Source organism: Triticum aestivum, chromosome 4B (genome assembly GCF_018294505.1).
Source record: "Triticum aestivum cultivar Chinese Spring chromosome 4B, IWGSC CS RefSeq v2.1, whole genome shotgun sequence".
NCBI lineage: Eukaryota > Viridiplantae > Streptophyta > Magnoliopsida > Poales > Poaceae > Triticum > Triticum aestivum.
In genome coordinates, this window is record NC_057804.1 from 253,270,362 (window position 1) to 253,294,070 (window position 23,709).

At 53.2% G+C, this 23,709-nt stretch overlaps 1 protein-coding gene across 1 annotated transcript in view; it reads right to left on the reverse strand.

The window, feature by feature from the left end:
* Positions 1-504: 504 nt before the first annotated feature.
* The window catches only part of LOC123091939 (probable protein S-acyltransferase 23), a 31,780-nt gene continuing 8,575 nt past the window's right edge, over positions 505-23,709 (reverse strand). The window contains exons 5-13 of the mRNA XM_044513565.1: positions 6,933-7,096; positions 6,474-6,603; positions 6,279-6,378; positions 5,904-5,952; positions 2,534-2,608; positions 2,227-2,325; positions 1,583-1,661; positions 1,361-1,509; positions 505-944 (exon numbers count right to left, since the gene is read on the reverse strand). Coding sequence (XP_044369500.1) covers positions 756-944; positions 1,361-1,509; positions 1,583-1,661; positions 2,227-2,325; positions 2,534-2,608; positions 5,904-5,952; positions 6,279-6,378; positions 6,474-6,603; positions 6,933-7,096 — 1,034 coding nt within the window. The 3' untranslated portion in view covers positions 505-755. The remainder of the gene's footprint in view (positions 945-1,360; positions 1,510-1,582; positions 1,662-2,226; positions 2,326-2,533; positions 2,609-5,903; positions 5,953-6,278; positions 6,379-6,473; positions 6,604-6,932; positions 7,097-23,709) is intronic.

Here is a 23,709-nt window from a genome sequence, read left to right on the forward strand (position 1 = left end):
GTTTTCTCTTATTTAAGAGAAGACAAGCGATGATCTCTTAGCACCGTATGTCTCACCACATTTTTAGGAATGGCTAATTATTGAAGATAAGACTAAGAGATGACCCATTATAGATATCTTTTTTGTCATCTCTAAATTATATGTGAAACTTAAAGATAAGACTATCTTATCAACTATTGTACATGCCCTTAGCTAGCTACCTTAAGGACCCGGCTCTGTTGTTACAACGGTAAGCATATATCACACACATGTACATGTACATAACAAGTCACGTTACAACTCAACACGATCATGCACCAAGGTCACCTCGTTGAGATGTGTTGCAGGAGATAAGAGGCCTTCCCATTTCATTGACCCGGATTTGGGAGGAATCGCCGAACAATTTGCCCACACGCAGTAACAGTCTGCAAGCGATCAGAAAGGGCATTCTCAAGCCATTTATTATCACAATTTCGGCACATGAAGAGAAATTTCACATCAACAGCAGTAAAAAAATCACAGTAATTCAGTTTCTCACTGGAAGATGAGAATATTCTCAAGATCTAAATAGGGATGGATAGAGTCGAGTAGCTTGGAGCTGTGTCAGGAAAATATGTATGTTGGTACTTACTTTTGTTGTGAACGACTACTCAAATTCCAGACCGTTAGATTTTACAACTGATACAACCATCGTCATCAACTCTATGCACAAAAATCATCCCATTTCTACACTCCACCACAGTACATCCAGCCTGGTCTAGCAAGGAACCATAGCTTCACTCTACTGTCTGTTGAAGGGTTGGCCATGCAGCCTCCTCGTCGTTGTTGTAGCCATTAACAAGAAAATAAACGCAGTTCTTCTGCCAGCCTTGGTTATAAGGATTCCTGAAGCGTCCATCAGGCCCACGAAGATAAGTGTAGCGCGACTGGTTTGCAGCCTCATTAGTTGTGAGATTCCTCACTATCTGCATCAAACATGGCATGTAATGGGTAAGCACATGTTATGAAAAGCCTGACGGTGTTCCGTCCTGGTCTTTCTAGCATATCGGGGACAAATGGGAGTATCAATATGGGGCTGTTGAGTGATAAGCAGAGATTCTCTTGTGTCATGAACTACTCCCTCCGTTCCAAAATAGATGACTCAACTTTGTACTAAATTTAGTACAAAGTTGAGTCATCTATTTTGGAACCGAGGGAGTATATAGCAAGGTTGGAAGTGTTACAGGCATAAAATACAAGCACTTGTGCTTCTTTGCTATTCCCATTGTAGAAAATGTCAGGCCATAATAATACAACAATGCATGCAAACCTAATGTGTGGTCGGCGTGATAAACCAATATTGCAGCAAAGTCCTAAGCAATTAGTCAACAAGACAGCTTACCATTACTGCTTGTGCCACCGTCAAAATAAGAGCTCCAGTTAATAAGAAAATATCCATGAACATGAACAATACAGCACCAGGATGTTTTGTCACCATGAAGTGAGTCCACGACTCAGAAGATGAGAGTATAATGGGCTCCGTCCAAAGTCCTGCCGTCAGATGTCCATGAACTGTTACTACACTATTAAAAGAAATGAATGTATATTCACTATGCCTCCTTACTGTGGAATCCAACGGCAGCACCGAGAAGGGTTGTAGCTATCCCCATACAAAGAAACACCAAAAAGTCCCACTTATTTCTCTATAAACAAAACATATGTTAGTTATACGGAGATCCATAAGATCTGATGCAGAATAAGTTGAACATAAGGCATGCGTATTCTTTATTTTTAAGTTCGAAGGGAAGCACTTTGAATATCAACTGCAGTCAGATTTGAAAATGAACTCCATAGTCCCCAGCTATAGCAAAGTATGTATAACATAATAAAATGTTCTCTCAATAATTTCCAGAGTCTACGAATAACAACAAGCAGCATGATGCACCAACACACAAAATTAGTGCCCCCTATTTAGTCAATGGGACATTCCGAGAATATTTCCTGCTACGGCTGGAACAGCACGTCAGGGATTAACGCCCCTTTTGCTAAAGAGTACGGTACATTTGGCTCCATAACTTAAAATGAAGCATTTCATGCAACAATTGGATAATGGAAAAGCGCTAGCTAAGAGTAAAGTACATTATGGTTAACTTGAATAATTTGCAACTACCACTGGTACAGCCCGATGTGAAGTTTTCTATTCTAATAGAAGATAAAGTAAAGTTGAAAACTTTAACTAGATTCAAACTCGACATATCCACATCTTACCTTCCCAACACAATTTGATATCCAGGGGCAGTGATGGTCAAACTGTTCAACACACCGCATACAAATTGGACAATGTTTGGAGCGCACAGGACGAACTATCTGGTAAGTACAATTACTAAAAAATTAGTCTGGCAACAACAAGATGTAGTAGCATCAATGACATAAGAAAACAATGGAGAACCTTGTGTAGCTATGTTCACGTGATATATTTCAAAAATAAAATGTCGTGTCAAAATGAATATCCAAGAGAAAATAGTAAAAAAGAAAAGTAAAGTAAAAATGGAAGTAAACTACAACATTATAATACCTTGCAAGTAGGGCATAGCTGAGACCAATTGCCTGTAAAAGTAGAGGAACTAAGATCAATCCCCATGAGTAGTTCCTGCAAGTATAACACAGCTCAGTAATGATGTTGAAGATATTGAAGAAAAGTCCCTAAGAATATGACAGAAGTGCTGAGTACAAAATATTCAGTACAGATGCTCACGTTACCAGAGAAAAATGCAACTGAAAATAATCTACTTCTCAGATGGCATCTAGGGGCTGTTTGGTTGCTGCCCACAGCAGCCCTGCCAACCCATCGGCACGCCAAAATATTGGCGACCGATTCGACCGCCAGCATCTCGCCCAGGAATCGGCTATCAAATGAACTAGAAAGAGCCAATGGGCCTTGGCAAGCCAAAATTTTGGAGCCCAGCCAAACGGATACCAATACAGCGATCAACGCTAAAGAATTGGCTGGGCAGTTCAGGGTAGCGACCCAAACAGACCCCTAGTGTCACGACCCAAGCTCCAGAGAGCGTAGTCGTGAGGAGGCTGTTGTGCCGTAGCGTGGAGAGAGGTGGGCAAGAGGGTTGGTGGAGGTGAACCTCCGTTTTCTGGTTTTCCTCAGCACTTAAGGTGTACACGGCTGTCCAGTATATGGACAACAGCTACTTGATACCCAAGTTGGATCAGACCCTTTCCTAACCAAACTCCTCCCATGTCAAGTTTGATCTACCCCGACCTCTCCTGACATTATCAGCACGTGTAACCATCCACTATGCACTGACACTTCGGGATGCCAATTGTATATGCCCAAACCATCTCAGTTGACGTTGGACAAGCTTCTCTTCAATTGGTGCTACCTCAACTCTATCGCGTATATCATCTATCCAAACCGATCCTTTCTTGTGTGGCCACATCCGCATCTCTGCTACACTAACTGTTGGACATGTCGCCTTTTAGTTAGCAGCACCATACAACATTGCAGGTCGAATCGCCATCTTGTATGTTAAGAGTTATATTATGTCCATGAATAGCCTGTGTATTTTCCCCGTTGTATAGGGGTTTCCTGCATATTTACCACCTCTACATGTATATATAGATATTGACCGTTGGCCCTCAGGAAATACAAGTTGCATATATCCTAACATGGTATTAAAGCCGTAGTTTTTTTTTCGCAAACGCAACTCGTGCTGAGATCCAATCTTGCGCGGCCCATCGCTGCTCCTCTTCTTCGCACCACCGTGTTACTGCTCCTCTTCCCCAATTGCACCGCCGTGCTACTGCTCCCTGTCCTTATCAACCCCCGCTGCCGCCGCTCTACTGCAAACAACAGCCTGTTCAGCAGCCGCCTCTCAGTTCAATTTACCCGGGCGTCTCCTTAGGTTGAAGGCTTGAAGCCCACCTCCAGGCCATCGGCTGAGTTAGAAGCCAGCCACAGCTGCCGCTTCTTGTGCAAGCTGGCTAAGTTCGCTCATGGGATCAGCCACCGCCCGTACAAGCTAGCTGCATCTGCTAGTGGGTTTCACACCGTTGCCCCTCTGGATCCAGCCCTACAGGTCAACGCCCCAGCAGCTTTGGCTTCCATCCTGCCTCGCCCCGTCGATCCAGCCCTACTATTAACAGGGAGCTCACATGTTCTCCCAGACAGCCGCTACAGGTCCACGATGCGCTGCCTCCCGTGACTACGCATGCCCGCGTTCGCGATCCGCGACGGTCGCCAATCTCCGCGCGTCGACCTCACGTACAGGTCGACCTCACGTACAGGTCGACCTCATGTTCCGACGGTCTCCTGCCGCTGCATCGTTCCATTGGGATTACATCGAGCCGACGCCCTCCTCTGTGATTCACATCTATTCGAGCCAGCTTGCTTCAGTAATATACTTTGTTAGGACTTCGTGTTTCTCCAAGGCTCACCAAATGACATTTCGCGGTATCTTATCGCAAGTCTTCTCCAAGTCAATGAACACCATATGCAGGTCCACATTTTGCTCCATGTATCTCTCCGTAAGTTGTCGTACCAAGAAAATGGCTTACATAGTCAACCTCTTAGGCATGAACCCAAACTGGTTTTAGGTCACGCTTGCCATACTTCTTAAGTGGTGCTCAATGACTCTCCCATGGCTTCATTGCGTCACTCATTAGCTTCATTGCATCACTCATTAGCTTAATTCCATGGTAATTAGCACAACTGTGAACATCCCCTCGTTCTTGAAGATTGGTACTAATATTCTCCACCTCCATTCTTAGGGCATCTTGTTTGACCAAAAAATGAGGTTGAAAAGCTTAGTTAGCCATACTATTGCAATGTCTCCAAATCCTCTCCACACCTCAATGGGGATACAATCAGGGCTCATCGCCTTGCCTCCCTTCATTATTTTTAAAGCCTCCCTGACCTCATACTCTTGGATCTGTTGAACAAAACATCTCTTGGTATCATCAATGGAGTTGTCCAGCTCAATGGTAGAGCTCTCATTCTCTCCACCGAACAACTTGCCGAAGTATTCTCGCCATCTATGCTTAATCTCCTCGTCCTTCACCACAAGTCGATATGCTCCATCCTTGATGCATTTGACTTGGTTGACATCCTCATCTTCCTCTCTTGGATCTTGGCCATCTTATAGATGTCCCTTTCGCCTTCTTTCGTGTTTAAACGCTGGTAGAGGTCCTCATACGCCCGACCCTCGTTTCACTCACAGCTCACTTTGCGGTCTTCTCTGCCACCTTCTACTCTCTATTTTGTTTGTACTCCTATCCAGGTGCAGGCGTATGAAACAGCCTTTCTTCTCCTCAATAGCCTTCTCAACATCACCGTGTCACCACCAGATATCTTCAGCTTTGCTTCTACTTCCCCTGGTCACCCCATACTCCTCTGAAGACACATCCTGAACGCAAGTCGCCATCTTCATCCACATTGTTTGCATCAACTCCTTCCTCCCAAGAGCCCTCCTTAATAACCCTCTTGTTGAAAGCCTGAGTTGCCTCCCCCTTAAGTTACCACCACTTCGTTCTAGCGACTTTCACGCGTTCATCCCACTGGACATGAATCTGAAAACGGAAGTCAGACACCACAAGTTTGTGTTGTCGGACAACACTGCTCTTGTCGGACAACACTGCTCCAGGTATCACCTTACAATCAAGGCAAGCACGCTTGTCTTCCCTTCTCGAGAGGATGAAATCAATTTGGCTAGAGTGTTGACCACTACTAAAAATTGGATTCTCTCTTCCCAATTAGTACTATAGTACTATGTACCAACTGCAATAATAAGTTTGAACTCAAAAGTCTGAACTCTTACTTTATACAGAATCACTATGACAAGATTCTTTAAATATTGAGGTGGGCCATTTTCTTAAAGTGCTTGCGTAAAAAATTAAAGTTTGAACACCACTAGTACTCTAGTAGAACATTCTACCTTCGGATCAAGCCCCTCGGTATTGGTTTTGATGTAGCCTGGAGTGTTTCTGTCCAAAGACCAAAACAGCAAAACTGACATTAAGCAGTAAGCAGACAGAGTACTTTAGAAGAAAACAAACTTAACATCTACAAATCAGCTACTGAAAATTAAAAAAGGGGTAATTCTGGACTATTAACGTTTGAAAGAAGTTTTCAATGTTTTCCTCATCATCTTTCTAAAGATTCTACATAAATACAGCAATCGCCAAGCATCATTAGTGTATTGCATAGCACAAAAAAAGAAAAAGACAAGAAAAATAAAGCACCTGTAAAAAGATTCCAAACAGTGCATGCAAATGATCCAGTTAAGTAAACTTCATATGACGTAGGCTACCTGCTAACTCTGTAGAACACCACTTGCGACGCCAAGGCAAGAGAAATAGCAGCCCATGACCAAAGACCAACAGCAGCAGTGATTCTAGAAAAATCAGATGCTGGAAAGGTTTCATAATCAGGTCAGATCATGAAGGACGCTTTACAAGTCCTAAGCTTGAACATCAATAACAAAAACCTCACAAACAATACTCACCAAAAACAATTGATTTCAGGAAAAGGATCATGAGGATAACAAGATAAGAAAACAGGATAGGTGCGTATCCAACCTTGCCCAGCCTCCCTGAGCAGTACTTGTCTCCAAAGCTTACTTTTGTAGCATTAGACTAAAAGCGGAGAAATGAAACTTCCATTAGTGGAGCTCAGAAGATTAGTACATAGTGCACACAGTAATGAGTCTAAGTCATTTTGTTGGAAAACATCTCCAAGAGGAAGGGGGGGAAGAAGTAGGGAAAACAGGAAATATGGACAAATGTGAGTGCACCAATCCAAATACAAGTTTATATCTATGTTTGACTGCAAATATTTACCACAGCCCACGCCTATCTAGCTGCAGTAGTCTATCAGCAGACTGAACATTAGCATTTAGTTAATTTTTTGGGTCAAACAACGTTATCTCTTATAAGTTAAGTAACAATTCCAGGAGAAAACTTACAAGTATATTGGAAAGATGCTGTTGACCTTTGTCTGCTGCAAGTTGCAAAGGAGTAAACCCACCTCTATCACTCAATGTTAGTTCCTGCTTGGTGCCTGCATGTACAAGAAGGGTGCAAACTTCTAAACTTCCTCTTATAACAGCCCAGTGTAAGGGAGTGCAACCTGCATGACACCACAAAAGGAACTTAGTAAAAATGTGGATTGTAGGTAGGATCTACCTCAAGAAAATTACCAGCAACTCCTGATATATATAGTTCGTTTATTACCATAAGACATGTAACTTCACATGGTTTAAACTCTAACCAATGATTCGAGAAAACGCAAATGGCTTTTGCGTTTCATTGCATTGGAAAGAGAGGGAATTTACATCCTCCTAGGAGGCAGGTTTGCACAGCCGTCAGGGGCTCAGTGGACATCCCAAGATGATGGCAAAACGACCCTGAGCCCTTGAGCTCCGGCCTTTGCCCAACATCGGGCCTCGTCCTTGATCCTGTCAACAAGCTCATTGAGCGAGGGTCTAACATGGTCAAAAACGCACGTTCCTATGCTTCCAGATCATCCACGGCACCAAGAGCGCCACGGATTTCAGCGCCTTGCGTAGTGTGGGCGGTGTGGACTCCTTCGCATGCAGCCACCAGTCCATAAGCGAGTCGTCGTGCTCGGGCATCGGCGCCGGCAAGCGCAGCCAAGATAGGACCTCATGCCATGTCTGCCTAGTGAATGGGCATATGAGCATCAAGTGCCTGGTCGTCTCCGGTTCCTGGTCACACAGAAGGCACCGTGGGTGGTGCTGCAGGCCGCGGCGTGCGAGCCGCTCGGCGGTCCAGCAGCGATCTTGGCATGCCAGCCAATGGAAAAACTTCACTTTAGGTGGTGCCCAGCTCCTCCAAATGAGCTTCCAGGAGTGGCAGCCCGGCGCTCCCTGGAAGGTTGCCCGGTAGCAAGACTGGGCAGTGTATGTGCCATTGGTGGCCCAGCTCCAAAGCAGCTTGTCCGGCTCGTTGGACAGTTCGACGTGCTGCACCAAGTGCCAAAGCTTCAGGTACTGTCCGATCTCAGGAAGGCCGAGCAGGCCTTGGATGTCGCGCGCCCAGCGATTGCCGGTCATGGCCTCCGCCACCGTTCTCGTCTTCCAGCGCTGCTTGGGGATGCATTGAAAGTGATGGATAAGTCTGTGTACTAGGGTCTTTGTGGGGCTGCACCACATGGTCCTTGTGGCAGTTACGATAGAGTTCCTGACCATCAAGGACTGGCTGTTAGGATAGAGTTTTGTTCTTGACCATCAAGGACTGTCAGTTAGCATCTTAGACTAGCATCTTAGACTGGCATCTTAGCAGCATCTTAGCATATGCTTGGCTGGCTAGCAGCCTATAAATATGTATCCCCAACCCCTCAGGTTGGCATGGCATTGTGTGAGAAATAAACCAACGAAAATTGTCCCAACTCTCCTAGTGTCATCCACAACTATCAATGCTCAGGTTGAAAGGTCTAACAAGTGGTATCAGAGCCAGGTTATCTTGTACCCTGAGCATTTCCTGTGGGCAGCCTAAGTCGGTAGCAGCAGCTGCTCCGTCTGCCTCTGGTTACCTCCCTCCCTCCGAACAGTCGAGCAGCAGTTCGTCTTCAACAGCCTCCTCTTCACGCAACAGCCCCCCTGCAGCGAGCCATGTATGCAGGTCGCTCTCAGCACACGGCTACCTTGAGCATGCGGCGCCGGCAGGAGGCCGAGCGCGCCGCGGCAGAGGAGCGTGAGCGAGCAGCTGTGGCAGCAGCTGCTGCGGCAGCAAGGGTGTCGAGGCTGGCTGCAGCGGAGCTGGCAGCAGCCAGAGCGGAGGTAGAAGCAGCCAGGGCGGAGGTAGAAGCAGCAGACGCAGCACGCGAGGCTACGGCGGATGCCAAGGCACTCCGCGGCGGCTCCGGCAGCTCCAACAGCTCCGTGGCTGCGGACGACGGCGCCGACGCAGATCGCGCCAAAGTGGCGCAAGAGTGGACGGCCCAGTGGGCAGCCGAGCACGCCCACGCTCCAGGTGCAGGTGTGCACCGCGACGGCGGCTGCAATGACCAGGACCGCGGCCTCTACAAGGTCCGGACTGTGGTCAGGGATGTTGGTCCCAGTGTTGGGTGGCCTACCCTCACTAAAACCAACTACGTCGAGTGGGCCGGGATCATGAAGATCAGGCTCCAGGTGCGGCGCCTATGGGAGGCAGTCCAGGACAGCAACGTCGACCACCTAGAGGATCGACGGGCGCTGGACGCCCTCATCGCCGCAGTCCCGCCCGAGATGCAGTTCTCGCTTTCCAACAAGCGGACTGCCAAGGAGGCTTGGGACGCCATCGCCGCGGCACGCATCGGCAGCGATCGTGCTCGCAAGTCCACCCTGCAGGCACTCCCTAAGGAGTGGGAGAGCCTGGGTTTCAAGCCAGGTGAGGACGTTGATGACTTTGCTCTCCGTCTCAACACTCTGCTGCAGAAGTTGGTGCAGTTTGGCGATGCCACCTACACCGAGGAGAGAGCTGTCGAGAAGCTTTTTCGGTGCATCCCCGAGAAGTACAAGCAGATGGCTCGGTCGATCGAGTCTTTGCTGGACCTCTCCACGATGACGATCGAGGAGGCGATAGGTCGCCTCAAGGTCGTCGACATCGACGAGCCACAGCCTTCCTCGGGACCCAACACCACCGGCGGGAAGCTGCTCCTAACTCGGGAGCCGTGGGATGCCAGCCTTGGTGACAGGAAGAAGGGGGAGCCTTCTTCCACGACGGGCGGCCGCAAGCGTGGCAAGCAGCGTAAGGCGCGAAGAGGCCCCCCGGGCAGGGCACAAGGACGTGCCGAGGGTGACGCCCACGGAGGCGCCAAGGACGGCGCCGCTGGCGAGCCCAAGCCAGCACAAGACAACAGTTGCCACAACTGTGGCCGGTTTGGCCATTGGGCCAATGAGTGTCGGCAACCACGACAAGGCCAGGCTCATGTCGCACAGGCGAAGGAGGAGGAGACGGCTCTGTTCATGGCGCATGCAAGCATTGAGCTACCTTCAGTGACTCCAGTCGCAAAGGCGTTCATCCACCTCGATGAGCCAAAAGCACACGCTCTTCTCGACGATGGCTCCGGGAAGGACAAGACTACAGGGTGGTGCCTCGACACCGGCGCCACCCACCACGTGACCGGGCGAAGGGAATTCTTCGCCGAGCTCGACTCCGATGCGCGAGGCTCCGTCAAGTTCGGGGATGCCTCCGCTGTGGAGATAAAGGGCGTCAGCTCCGTCATCTTCACCACCAAGACGGGAGAGCACCGACTGCTCACCGGTGTCTACTACATCCCCGCGCTAAGGAACTCCATCATCAGCTTGCGACAGCTGGATGAGAACGGCTCACGCGTGCTGATTGAGCATGGGGTCCTACGCATCTGGGATCGCCAGCATCGCCTTCTCGCCAAGGTACCCAGAGGTGGAAATCGACTCTACGTCCTTGATGTGCAGGTGGCACAACCGGTCTGTCTCGCGGTCCGTCGGGACGACGTTGCGTGGCAGTGGCATGAGCGCTTTGGGCACCTTCATTTTGAGGCCCTGAAGCGTCTAAGTGCCAAGGGGATGGTGCGAGGCATGCCATGCCTCGACCATGTGGAGCAGTTCTGCGACATCTGCGTGCTGACGAAGCAGAGACGACTCCCCTTTCCCCAACAGGCGAGTTTTCGGGCCAAGGAGAAGCTGGAGCTCGTGCATGGAGACCTGTGCGGCCCGGTGACGCCAGCCACACCAGGAGGTCGACGCTACTTCCTACTGCTCGTCGACGATCTCTCCGCTACATGTGGGTGATGATCCTCGGCAGTAAGGGAGAAGCGGCGGACGCCATCAGGCGCGCGCAGGTTGGTGTGGAGGCGGAGAGCGGCCGCAAATTGCGCGTGTTGCGCACTGACAACGGCGGCGAGTTCACGGCGGCTGAATTCGCATCGTACTGCACCGATGAGGGCATCCAGCGCCACTACTCCGCGCCGTACAGCCCGCAGCAAAACGGCGTCGTCGAGCGGCGCAACCAGATGGTTGTGGGGATGGCTCGGGCTCTCCTCAAGCAGAGAGGGATGCCGGCTGTTTTCTAAGGAGAGGCGGTGCTAACGGCCGTCTACATCCTCAACCGCTCACCTACTAAGGCACTCGACGGCAGGACTCCGTACGAGGCCTGGCATGGGCGGAAGCCGGCGGTCTCTCATTTGCGGGTCTTTGGCTGCCTTGCGTTCGCCAAGGAGCTCGGCCACATCGGCAAGCTCGACGACAGGAGCACTTCGGGAGTCTTCATCGGCTACGCGGAGGGCTCAAAGGCCTACCGCATCCTCGACCCAAAGACACAACGTGTGCGCACAGCGCGAGACGTCGTGTTCAACGAAGGGCGAGGGTGGCAATGGGACAAGGCGGTGGACGACGGCTTGACGCTGATGTATGACGACTTCATTGTCGAGTACGCCCACTTCAAGGAAGCTGGGGGAGCAAGCAGCTCCTCTTCGCCGGGCATGTCTACCCCGGCCCCCAAAACTACATCGACTCCGGCGCCTGCTACGCCGACGACACCACAACCGGCGACGCCGCATACTCCAGCCCCGGCGGTCACCACTCCGGGCTCGTCTTCATCAGCACCAGCTCACGCAGAGCACAACCCGATGAAGTTCGCTTCCCCGCTCACTCACGACGAGGAGCGTATCGACGCGTGGCATGATGGCGAACCACTGCGGTACCGTACGATGGATAATCTGCTCAGCGACCAGCCGGCGCCGGGACTGGTGTCACGTGACCTGGAGGCGCAGCTACAGCTCGCGTGTGAAGACAGTGAACCACGGTCCTTTGCAGAGGCCGAGAGAGACGCGGCATGGCGCGCCGCGATGCAGTTGGAGATGGATGCGGTCGAGCAAAACCACACCTGGGAGCTCGCTGATCTCCCTCGTGGTCACCGCGCAATCACCCTTAAGTGGGTGTTCAAGCTGAAGAGGGATGGAGCCGGCGCCATCATCAAGCACAAGGCTCGCTTGGTGGCCCGAGGCTTCTTGCAGCAGGAAGGAGTCGACTTCGACGACGCTTTCGCCCCCGTGGCACGGATGGAGTCCGTGCGACTTCTCCTTGCACTGGCTGCCCAGGAGGGCTGGCGTGTCCACCACATGGATGTCAAGTCGGCATTCCTCAACGGCGACTTGAAGGAGGAAGTCTACGTGCATCAGCCACCGGGATTTGCGATCCCCAGCCAGGAGGGCAAGGTACTCCGCCTGCGCAAGGCTCTCTATGGTCTACGGCAGGCACCTAGGGCGTGGAACGCCAAGCTGGACTCCACGCTGAAGAAGATGGGCTTCGAGCAAAGCCCGCATGAGGTGGCCGTCTACCGACGGGGCAGTGGAGGAAATGCCCTGCTGGTGGGCATCTATGTTGACGACCTGGTGATCACCGGCACCAAAGATGCCGAGGTGGCGGCGTTCAAGGAAGACATGAAGGCCACCTTCCAGATGAGTGGTCTGGGGCTCCTCTCCTTCTATCTAGGGATTGAGGTGCACCAGGATCACTCTGGGATCGCGCTTCGACAGTCCGCCTATGCCAAGCGCATCGTTCAACTAGCTGGGCTCACCGACTGCCACCCGGCCCTCACCCCGATGGAGGAGAGGCTGAAACTGAGCCGCGACAGCACGACGGAGGAAGTGGACGCTACGCAGTACCGACGCCTTGTGGGGAGCCTTCGCTACCTCGCCCACACACGGCCGGACTTGGCCTTCTCCGTCGGCTATGTCAGTCGGTTCATGTAGCGACCGACGTCGGAGCACCAACAGGCAGTGAAGAGGATCGTCCGCTACGTGGCAGGGACCCTCGACCACGGCCTCCACTATCCTAGGTGTCCGGGGCGGCACACTTCGTCGGGTACAGCGACAACGACCATGCCGGCGACATCGACACCAGCAAGAGCACGAGCGGGATCCTCTTCTTCCTCGGCAAGTGCCTCGTGAGCTGGCAATCAGTCAAGCAGCAGGTGGTGGCCCTGTCCAGCTGTGAGGCTGAGTACATAGCGGCCTCCACCGCCTGCACTCAGGCGCTCTGGCTCGCTCGGCTGCTTGGTGATCTTCTCGTCCAAGACACCAGAACGGTGCAGCTCCTGGTGGACAGCAAGTCCGCCCTGGCTCTGGCAAAGAACCCCGTTTTTCACGAACGGAGCAAGCACATCCAACTGAGGTATCACTTCATCCGCAGCTGCTTGGAAGAAGGGGGCATCGAGGCGAGCTACATCAACACCACGGACCAGCTCGCAGACCTGCTCACCAAGCCTCTTGGGAGGATCAAGTTCCACGAGCTTTGCTCCAGGATCGGGATGATTCAACTCTCCCACAAGACGACGTACAAGACTTAGGGGGAGAATGATGGATAAGACTGTGTACTAGGGTCTTTGTGGGGCTGCAGCACATGGTCCTTGTGGCAGTTACGATAGAGTTCCTGACCATCAAGGACTGGCTGTTAGGATAGAGTTTTGTTCTTGACCATCAAGGACTGTCAGTTAGCATCTTAGACTAGCATCTTAGACTGGCATCTTAGCAGCATCTTAGCATATGCTTGGCTGGCTAGCAGCCTATAAATATGTATCCCCAACCCCTCAGGTTGGCATGGCATTGTGTGAGAAATAAACCAACGAAAATTGTCCCAACTCTCCTAGTGTCATCCACAACTATCAATGCTCAGGTTGAAAGGTCTAACAGAAAGAGCATGAGCGCGAGCTCGCGGACAGATTGGCTGCCAAGCCAGCGATCCTCCCAAAAAAGTGCGGTCCTGCCATCCCCGAGGGCCATGGTAGTGGAGGCGTAAAAAAGCGCGCGCTCCTCCGAAGTGAATTGCAGGTCCAGCCCCTGCCGTGCTCTGTCCGTGTCTGTGCGCGCAAGCCATAGCCAACGCAACCGAAGCAAGAGCCCTTTGCGCTCCAGGTCCCGGACGCCCAGACCGCCATATTCAAGCGGTCGGCAGACCCGGCACCAGTTCACGTGGCAATGACCACCATGGGCATCCACGCGGCCGGCCCAAAGAAACCCACGCTGGATCTTCTCAAGTTGCTTCAAGGTTTTCTTTGGGGGCGCGAGCGCGAGCAGTTGATGGATCGGTATCGCGGTGAGCACCGACTTGACTAGCGCAAGCCGTCCAGCCTTGTTCATCAGCCAAGCCTTCCAGGAGGGTAGCCGGCCCGCCACCGCGTCGACGAGGGGTTGCAGCTGAGCCGCAGAGGGGTGGCGGGTGGTGAGCGGGATGCCCAGGTAGGTGACCGACAGGGTCACGACGGGGCACCCAAGCAGTTCAACCAGCCCCGCAACAGAATCATCGCCATGTATAACCGTGACCGAGCTCTTGGAGTAATTCACCCGTAGCCCCGATGCCATGCCGAACACGTCCAGGATGTCGTTGACAGCGGATATCTCCTCAGGAGTGGCGTGGCAGAAAAGCATCACGTCGTCGGCGTAAAGAGAGATCACCGGAATGGCGCGATGGGGGTGTAGCTGCTGGAGGATGCCAGACTGAAGGGCGTCGCATCAGCCTCCCAAGTGTGTCCACTACCAACACGAAGAGTTGCGGGGAGGTGGAATCGCCTTGCCTCAGCCCGCGGCAATGCCAGATCGGCGGGCCGGGGGCTCCGCTGAGCATGACACGAGTGCTCGCCGAGGACAGCAGGATGGCTATCCACTCTCTGAATTGGTCCCCAAACCCATACTGGCGCAGTGATGGATAAGTCTGTGTACTAGGGTCCTTGTGGGGCTGCAGCACATGGTCCTTGTGGCAGTTAGGAGGATAAAGTCCTGGACCATCAAGGACTGGCTGTTAGGATAGAGTTCTGTCCTTGACCATCAAGGACTGTCAGTTAGCATCTTAGACTAGCATCTTAGACTAGCATCTTAGACTGGCATCTTAGCAGCATCTTAGCATATGCCTTGGCTGGCTAGCAGCCTATAAATATGTATCCCCAACCCCTCAGGTTGGTATGGCATTGTGTGAGAAATAAACCAACGAAAATTGTCCCAACTCTCCTAGTGTCATCCACAACTATCAATGCTCAGGTTGAAAGGTCTAACAAGTGGTATCAGAGCCAGGTTAACCTGCACCCTGAGCATTTCCTGTGAGCAGCCCAAGTCGGTAGCAGCAGCTGCTCCGTCTGCCTCTGGTTACCTTCCTCCCTCCGGACTGTCGAGCAGCAGCTCGTCTTCATCAGCCTCCTCTTCACGCAACAGCCCCCCTGCAGCGAGCCATGTCTGCAGGTCGCTCTCAGCACACGGCTACCTCGAGCATGCGGCGCCGGCAAGAGGCCGAGCGCGCCGTGGCAGAGGAGCGTGAGCGAGCGGCTGTAGCAGCGGCTGCTGCGGCGGCAAGAGTGTCGAGGCTGGCTGCAGCGGAGCTGGCAGCAGCCAGAGCGGAGGTAGAAGCAGCCAGGGCGGAGGTAGAAGCAGCAGCAGCAGCAGAAGCAGCCCGTGAGGCTACGGCGGATGCCAAGGCACTCCGCGGCAGCCCCGGCAGCTCCAGCAGCTCCGCGCCTGCGGACGACGGCGCCGACGTAGATCGCGCCAAAGTGGCGCAGGAGCGGACGGCGCAGTGGGCAGCCGAGCACGCCCGCGCTCCAGGTGGAGGCGCGCACCGCGACGGCGGCTGCAACGACCAGGACCGCGGCCTCTACGAGGTCCGGACTGTGGTCAGGGATGTTGGTTCCAGTGTTGGGTGGCCTACCCTCACTAAAACCAACTACGTCGAGTGGGCCGGGATCATGAAGGTCAGGCTCCAGGTGCGGCGCATGTGGGAGGCAGTCCAGGACAGCAACGTCGACCACCTAGAGGATCGACGGGCGCTGGACGCCCTCATCGCCGCAGTCCCGCCCGAGATGCAGTTCTCGCTTTCCAACAAGCGGACTGCCAAGGAGGCTTGGGACGCCATCGCCGCAGCACGCATCGGCAGCGACCGTGCTCGCAAGTCCACCCTGCAGGCACTTCGTAAGGAGTGGGAGAACCTGGGCTTCAAGCCAGGTGAGGACGTTGATGACTTTGCTCTCCGTCTCAACACTCTGTTGCAGAAGATGGTGAAGTTTGGCGATGCCACCTACACCGAGGAGAGAGCTGTCGAGAAGCTTTTTCGGTGCATTCCCGAGAAGTACAAGCAGATGGCTCGCTCGATCGAGTCGTTGCTGGACCTCTCCACGATGACGATCGAGGAGGCGATAGGTCGACTCAAGGTCGTCGACACCGACGAGCCACAGCCCCCCTCGGGGCCCGTCACCACCGGCGGGAAGCTGCTCCTAACTCGGGAGCAGTGGGATCCCAGCCTTGGTGACAAGAAGAAGGGGGAGCCTTCCTCCTCGACGGGCGGCCGCAAGCGTGGCAAGCAGCGTAAGGCGCGAAGAGGCCCCCCGGGCAGGGCACAAGGACGTGCCGAAGGTGACGCCCGCGGAGGCGCCAAGGACGGCGCCGCTGGCAAGCCCAGGCCGGCACAAGACAACAGTTGCCACAACTGTGGCCGGTTTGGCCATTGGGCCAATGAGTGTCGGCAACCACGACAAGGCCAGGCTCACGTCGCACAGGCGAAGGAGGAGGAGACGGCTCTGTTCATGGCGCATGCAAGCATTGAGCTACCCTCGGCGACTCCAGTCGCAAAGGCTTTCATCCACCTCGATGAGCCAAAAGCACATGCTCTTCTCAGCGATGGCTCCGGGAAGGACAAGGCTACGGGGTGGTGCCTCGACACCGGCGCCACCCACCACATGACCGGTCGAAGGGAATTCTTCGCCGAGCTCGACTCCGATGCGCGAGGCTCCGTCAAGTTCGGGGATGCCTCCGCTGTGGAGATAAAGGGCGTCGGCTCCGTCATCTTCACCACCAAGATGGGAGAGCACCGGCTGCTCACCGGTGTCTACTACATCCCCGCGCTAAGGAATTCCATCATCAGCTTGGGACAGCTGGATGAGAACGGCTCACGCGTGCTGATTGAGCATGGGGTCCTACGCATCTGGGATCGCCAGCGTCGCCTTCTCGCCAAGGTGCCCAGAGGTGAAAATCGACTCTACGTCCTTGATGTGCAGGTGGCACAACCGGTCTGTCTCGCTGTCCGTCGAGACGACGAGGCGTGGCAGTGGCATGAGCGCTTTGGGCACCTTCACTTTGAGGCCCTGAAGCGTCTAAGTGCCAAGGAGATGGTGCGAGGCCTGCCATGCCTCGACCATGTGGAGCAGTTCTGCGACATCTGCGTACTGACAAAGCAGAGACGACTCCCCTTTCCCCAACAGGCGAGTTTTCGGGCTAAGGAGAAGCTGGAGCTCGTGCACGGAGACCTGTGCGGTCCGGTGACGCCAGCCACACCAGGAGGTCGACGCTACTTCCTGCTGCTCGTCGACGATCTCTCCCGCTACATGTGGGTGATGATCCTCGGCAGTAAGGGAGAAGCGGCGGACGCCATCAGGCGCGCGCAGGTTGGTGTGGAGGCGGAGAGCGGCCGCAAATTGCGCGTGTTGCGCACTGACAACGGCGGCGAGTTCACGGCGGCTGAATTCGCGTCGTACTGCGCCGATGAGGGCATCCAGCGCCACTACTCCGCGCCGTACAGCCCGCAGCAAAACGGCGTCGTCGAGCGGCGCAACCAGACGGTTGTGGGGATGGCTCGGGCTCTCCTCAAGCAGAGAGGGATGCCGGCTGTCTTCTGGGGAGAGGCGGTGCTAACGGCCGTCTACATCCTCAACCGCTCTCCTACTAAGGCACTCGACGGCAGAACTCCGTACGAGGCCTGGCATGGGCGGAAGCCGGCGGTCTCTCATTTGCGGGTCTTTGGCTACCTTGCGTTCGCCAAGGAGCTCGGCCACATCGGCAAGCTCGACGACAGGAGCACTCCGGGAGTCTTCATCGGCTACGCGGAGGGCTCAAAGGCCTACCGCATCCTCGACCCAAAGACACAACGTGTGCGCACAGCGCGAGACGTCGTGTTCAACGAAGGGCGAGGGTGGCAATGGGACAAGGCGGTGGACGACGGCTCGACGCCGACGTATGACGACTTCATTGTCGAGTACGCTCACTTCAAGGAAGCTGGGGGAGCAAGCAGCTCCTCTTCACCGGGCACGTCTACCCCGGCCCCCAAAACTACATCGACTCCGGCGCCTGCTACACCGACGACACCACAACCGGCGACGCCGCATACTCCAGCCCCGGCGGTCGCCACTCCGGGCTCGTCTTCATCAGCACCAGCTCACGCAGAGCACAACCCGATGAAGTTCGCTTCCCCGCTCACTCACGACGAGGAGCGGGTCGACGCATGGTATGGAGGCGAACCGCTGCGGTACCGTACGATGGATAATGTGCTCGGCGACCAGCCGGTGCCAGGACTGGTGCCACGTGACCTGGAGGCGCAGCTACAGCTCGTGTGTGAAGACGGCGAACCACGGTCCTTTGCAGAGGCCGAAAGAGACGCGGCATGGCGCGCCGCGATGAAGTTGGAGATGGATGCGGTCGAGCAAAACCGCACCTGGGAGCTTGCTGATCTCCCTCGAGGTCACCGCGCAATCACCCTTAAGTGGGTGTTCAAGCTGAAGAGGGATGGAGCCGGCGCCATCATCAAGCACAAGGCTCGTTTGGTGGCCCGAGGCTTCTTGCAGCAGGAAGGAGTCGACTTCGACGACGCTTTCGCTCCTGTGGCACGGATGGAGTCCGTGCGACTTCTCCTTGCGCTGGCTGCCCAGGAGGGCTGGCGTGTCCACCACATGGACGTTAAGTCGGCATTCCTCAATGGCGACTTGAAGGAGGAAGTCTACGTGCATCAGCCACCGGGGTTTACGATTCCCGGCCAGGAGGGCAAGGTGCTCCGCCTGCGCAAGGCTCTCTATGGCCTGCGGCAGGCACCCAGGGCGTGGAACGCCAAGCTGGACTCCACGCTGAAGAAGATGGGTTTCGAGCAGAGCCCGCATGAGGCTGCCGTCTACCGACGGGGGAGTGGAGGAAATGCCCTGCTGGTGGGCGTCTACGTTGACGACCTGGTGATCACCGGCACCAAAGATGCAGAGGTGGCGGCGTTCAAGGAAGACATGAAGGCCACGTTCCAGATGAGTGACCTGGGGCTCCTCTCCTTCTATCTAGGGATTGAGGTGCACCAGGACCACTCCGGGATCGCGCTTCGACAGTCCGCCTACGCCAAGCGCATCGTTGAGCTAGCTGGGCTCACCGACTGCCATCCAGCTCTCACTCCGATGGAGGAGAGGCTGAAACTGAGCCGCGACAGCACGACGGAGGAAGTGGATGCTACGCAGTACCGACGCCTTGTGGGGAGCCTTCGCTACCTCACTCACACACGGCCGGACTTGGCATTCTCCGTCGGCTATGTCAGTCGGTTCATGGAGCGACCAACGTCGGAACACCAGCAGGCAGTGAAGAGGATCGTCCGCTACATAGCAGGGACCCTCGACCACGACCTCCACTACCCTAGGTGTCCTGGGGCGGCACACTTCGTCGGGTACAGCGACAGCGACCACGCCGGCGACATCGACACCAGCAAGAGCACGAGCGGGATCCTCCTCTTCCTCGGCAAGTGTCTCGTGAGCTGGCAATCAGTCAAGCAGCAGGTGGTGGCCCTGTCCAGCTGTGAGGCTGAGTATATAGCGGCCTCCACCGCCTGTACTCAGGCGCTCTGGCTTGCTCGACTGCTTGGTGATCTTCTCGTTCAAGACACCAGAACGGTGCAGCTCCTGGTGGACAGCAAGTCCGCCCTGGCCCTGGCAAAGAACCCCGTGTTCCACGAACGGAGCAAGCACATCCGACTGAGGTATCACTTCATCCGCAGCTGTGTGGAAGAAGGGAGCATCGAGGCGAGCTACATCAACACCAAGGATCAGCTCGCAGACCTGCTCACCAAGCCCCTTGGGAGGGTCAAGTTCCTCGAACTTTGCTCCAGGATTGGGATGATTCAACTCTCCCACAAGACGACGTACAAGACTTAGGGGGAGAATGATGGATAAGTCTGTGTACTAGGGTCCTTGTGGGGCTGCAGCACATGGTCCTTGTGGCAGTTAGGAGGATAAAGTCCTGGACCATCAAGGACTGGCTGTTAGGATAGAGTTCTGTCCTTGACCATCAAGGACTGTCAGTTAGCATCTTAGACTAGCATCTTAGACTAGCATCTTAGACTGGCATCTTAGCAGCATCTTAGCATATGCCTTGGCTGGCTAGCAGCCTATAAATATGTATCCCCAACCCCTCAGGTTGGTATGGCATTGTGTGAGAAATAAACCAACGAAAATTGTCCCAACTCTCCTAGTGTCATCCACAACTATCAATGCTCAGGTTGAAAGGTCTAACACGCAGCACCTCGAAGAGGAAGGGCCAGCAGATGGAGTCGAAGGCACGTGTGAGGTCGAGTTTGAGCATGATCCTAGGCGCGGCAAGTTGATGCAGCATCTTGAGGGATTGCCGGACTAGGATGAAGTTGTCGTGAAGACTACGCCCAGCAATGAACGGGTTCTGGTTGCGGCTGACAAGGTTGTCGAGCTTGGGAGCGAGTCACAAAGACAGGACCTTCGCGAAGATCTTGGCCACCATGTGGATCAAGCAGATCGGTCGGTAGTCGCCGAGCTTGTGAGCATCCGCGTGTTTGGGCAGCAGGGTAAGCAGCGCTTGGTTGAGCTTACTAAACCCGCACCCTCGCAGTGTGTACAGCAGCTTGAAAACGCTCCAAATGTCGTGCTGGCTGATGCTCCAGCAAGCGCGCAGAAACTCTGCAGTGAAGCCGTCCGGTCCGGGCGCTTTGCGCGCCGGCATGCGCTTGACCGCCTCCCATATCTCCTCCTAGCTGAAGGGCTCATCGAGGCATGCGAGGTCGCTGGGGGCAATGAGTCGGGAAAGAACCAAGGTGCGCTCCCGGTCCACGGCGGTGCCCAGCAAGTCATCAAAATGCATAAAAGCCACGTTGGCCATCTCCTCATGATCGGTGAACACCTGGCCGTCCACGACAAGGCTGTGTATGCGATTCTTCTGCCTTCGGAAGGAGCATTGTCTGTGGAAAAAGCTCGTGTTGGCGTAGCCGTCCTTGAGAGTAGCGATGCGGGCTCGCTGCCTGGCGATCATGCGCTCCATGGAAGCCATGCCCAGGTAGGCGAGCTTGAGCTGCTTGCGAAGCCACTCCTCCGGAGGCGAGAGCACCCGGTCCTCACGCGCCTTGTCGAAGCGCCGGATCAGCTCGCAGGATATGGCAAGCTTTTCCCGAATGTTGCCCGTGGACTTGGCGCTCCAACTCGAGAGGCGGCGGGCAGTGGCTTGTAGGCGTTTGACCAGCCTCCGGAAGGGGTCGTCGTCGTGCACCGAGCTCCAAGCCGCGGCAACGGTGTCGTGGAAGTCATCCAACCGAAGCCAGTAGTCCTCGAAGTGGAAGCGCTTGTGGGCTGTCGGCAATGATTCATCCCCTTACTATGTACTCCCACCATCCCAAAATAAGTGTCGCTGATTTAGTACAACTTTGTACTCAAGTTGTACTAAATCAGCGACACTTGTTTTGAGACAGAGGGAGTACCTCCTAAATTTGGGCACTAAAAATTGTCCTGCCATTTTGTTGACAACAACCCCAGATGAAATCCACAAACAACAACCCTAGCAAACCCTAATAATAATGTAAGTTTGTCCCAAACAGAGCCCTCTCACCCATGAGCACCCGCCAGTGTGCCTCCTCCCTTCCTCTATTCAGCTACTACTGCTCATTGTCAAAGCTCACCTGCTGGCTCCTGGACTGGTCAGGAATGATAGGACAGTGGATGTGTGGTCTCGCACCAGAGTTGGGCTAGGCAATCCACATATACACTTCAACACCCGCTCATGTGTGACCCGGGAAGTCAACACGTGAACAGACTCAGAGGTATGGCTCAAGAGGCCTATACGTGGACACAGAGGGGGCAACAGGAATTTTTAGATAAATTGCAAATGCCAGCACTTGAACTCAAGACCTTCGGCCATGATATCATGTTATGGATGCAATTTATGTGTGTGTGTGTACATACATATAAGACTTAGACCCATACTAATACTCGTTAATACCCCACCCCCCCTCCTGATGAGGACATCACTACCTTGTATACGACAAAAAATATTGCATACATGTATATTTGTGAGGTGATTTCTAATGCAAACTATGCAATACTTTGTTTATGTCATCCAGGACAAAAATACTTCACAAACTTTTGTGTCATGTCTAATTGCAGGTGTATGGGACATTTGTACAATCCACATATGAAGATAAGGGGAAAAGAGATGTTTAGGTGTTGTTCAAAAAGTCCTCTCACGTCACTTTTGGGCCAAGAGAAGCTAGAGTCCAAGTCTCTCACGTTTTGGATTCAGATTCGGACTGCACAGACATACCTGACTCAAAACGCCAAGAACTCTTTCATACGGACTCCAAATTTGAGTTATCGACGAAACAATCTGACGCTGCAGCAGAATCCGAGTCAAACTACAAGTCCAAAGGTGTTGCATCACCTCCACTTGGGCCCATGAGCCTTGTACGACCTAGGGTTAGTTTTAGGCTGCCTTGGGACGCCCACCCACCTCCTTGCTCGCCACCCCTTGCTCCTATATAAGTAGATCCATCTAGTAGCTTTTTCCTTGGGATTTGTTTAGTTAAAAGTTAGCCAATGCAACTTCGTGTACTTCGTTTGTGTCCAACGACCAGACCAAGACCGCCTTCGGATCCCCACAATTATCAATACTTCATCCATATTCGCAATATTCAGATTGATTTATCATATTCTTGCTTGTTCTTCGATTGCTTGCAGGAAGACCTTCGGGGTCAGGTTGATCGTGCTCCGGCGTGGTCAATAATAATCTCTCGGAGTTGATTTAGCGAGTGCTAAGGCGCAACGTCGTGCACGTTTGTAGTCGGATCGTCAAAGTCGACTCCACCAAATCGATAGTTATCATCTCATCGAAAGATCGGGACACCCCGCCTCTATCAAGTGGTATCAGTTTTCAGGTTGCTCGGTGAGAATTTCCAGTTTTCCCTAGATTAGATTTATTTTCTTACCTACTGTCCAAGAAAAAGCAACAAAAAAGTAAAAACTTTGTCCAAGCGAGTCTGATCCTTTGCAATTTTCTTTTCATTGTTTACATTATTGAATTATCGGTTGCATCGTCGTGTCCAGTTGCTGGTCTTAGTGTCTAGTTCGTTTAGAGTTTCGAGTTCTGTTCACATTAGTCACGCCACCGCTGCATCGTTACTCCTTCCGTTGTCCACCATCCCATCCATCAATTTCCACCTCATGCTACTCACCGTTCATTATCATAATCATAGTTGAGGTCGTTCACACCTTCGCTTGATCCAATCTACATCTTATGTAGTTTGTTTTGGAAAGAGGGGGAGAGAAAAGAAAAGGAAAGAGAAAAAAAAGGAGAGAAAGAAAAAGGAAAAAAAGTGTGAGGAAAAAAGAAGAAAAAAAACAAAATTCGGATCTATCTAGACTCAATCTCGTACATGAATTCGGATTCGAATCTGTTTTGCTCACTGTTCAGTAAAACAGGCGTATCTTTCTCATGCGAAGTCCGTTTTGGCTCCGTGAGTACTCAAATTAAAGCTAGCGACGAGCCGCATCTAAATAGTTGCAGAAGCTAGTTCAATGTTTGACACCTCAAAATCGGCTTCTAAATAGGTCTTTTTGCCCTCCAAAGTTCGTGAACACAGCTTGTTCCAGTTTTTCAGGCCAGTTTTAGTTTTTTGACTCCTCATATCAACTCAGAATTGAGTGATTCTTTTTGCGTTTGAAAGCTTGAGTCAATGCCATTCTTGAGAA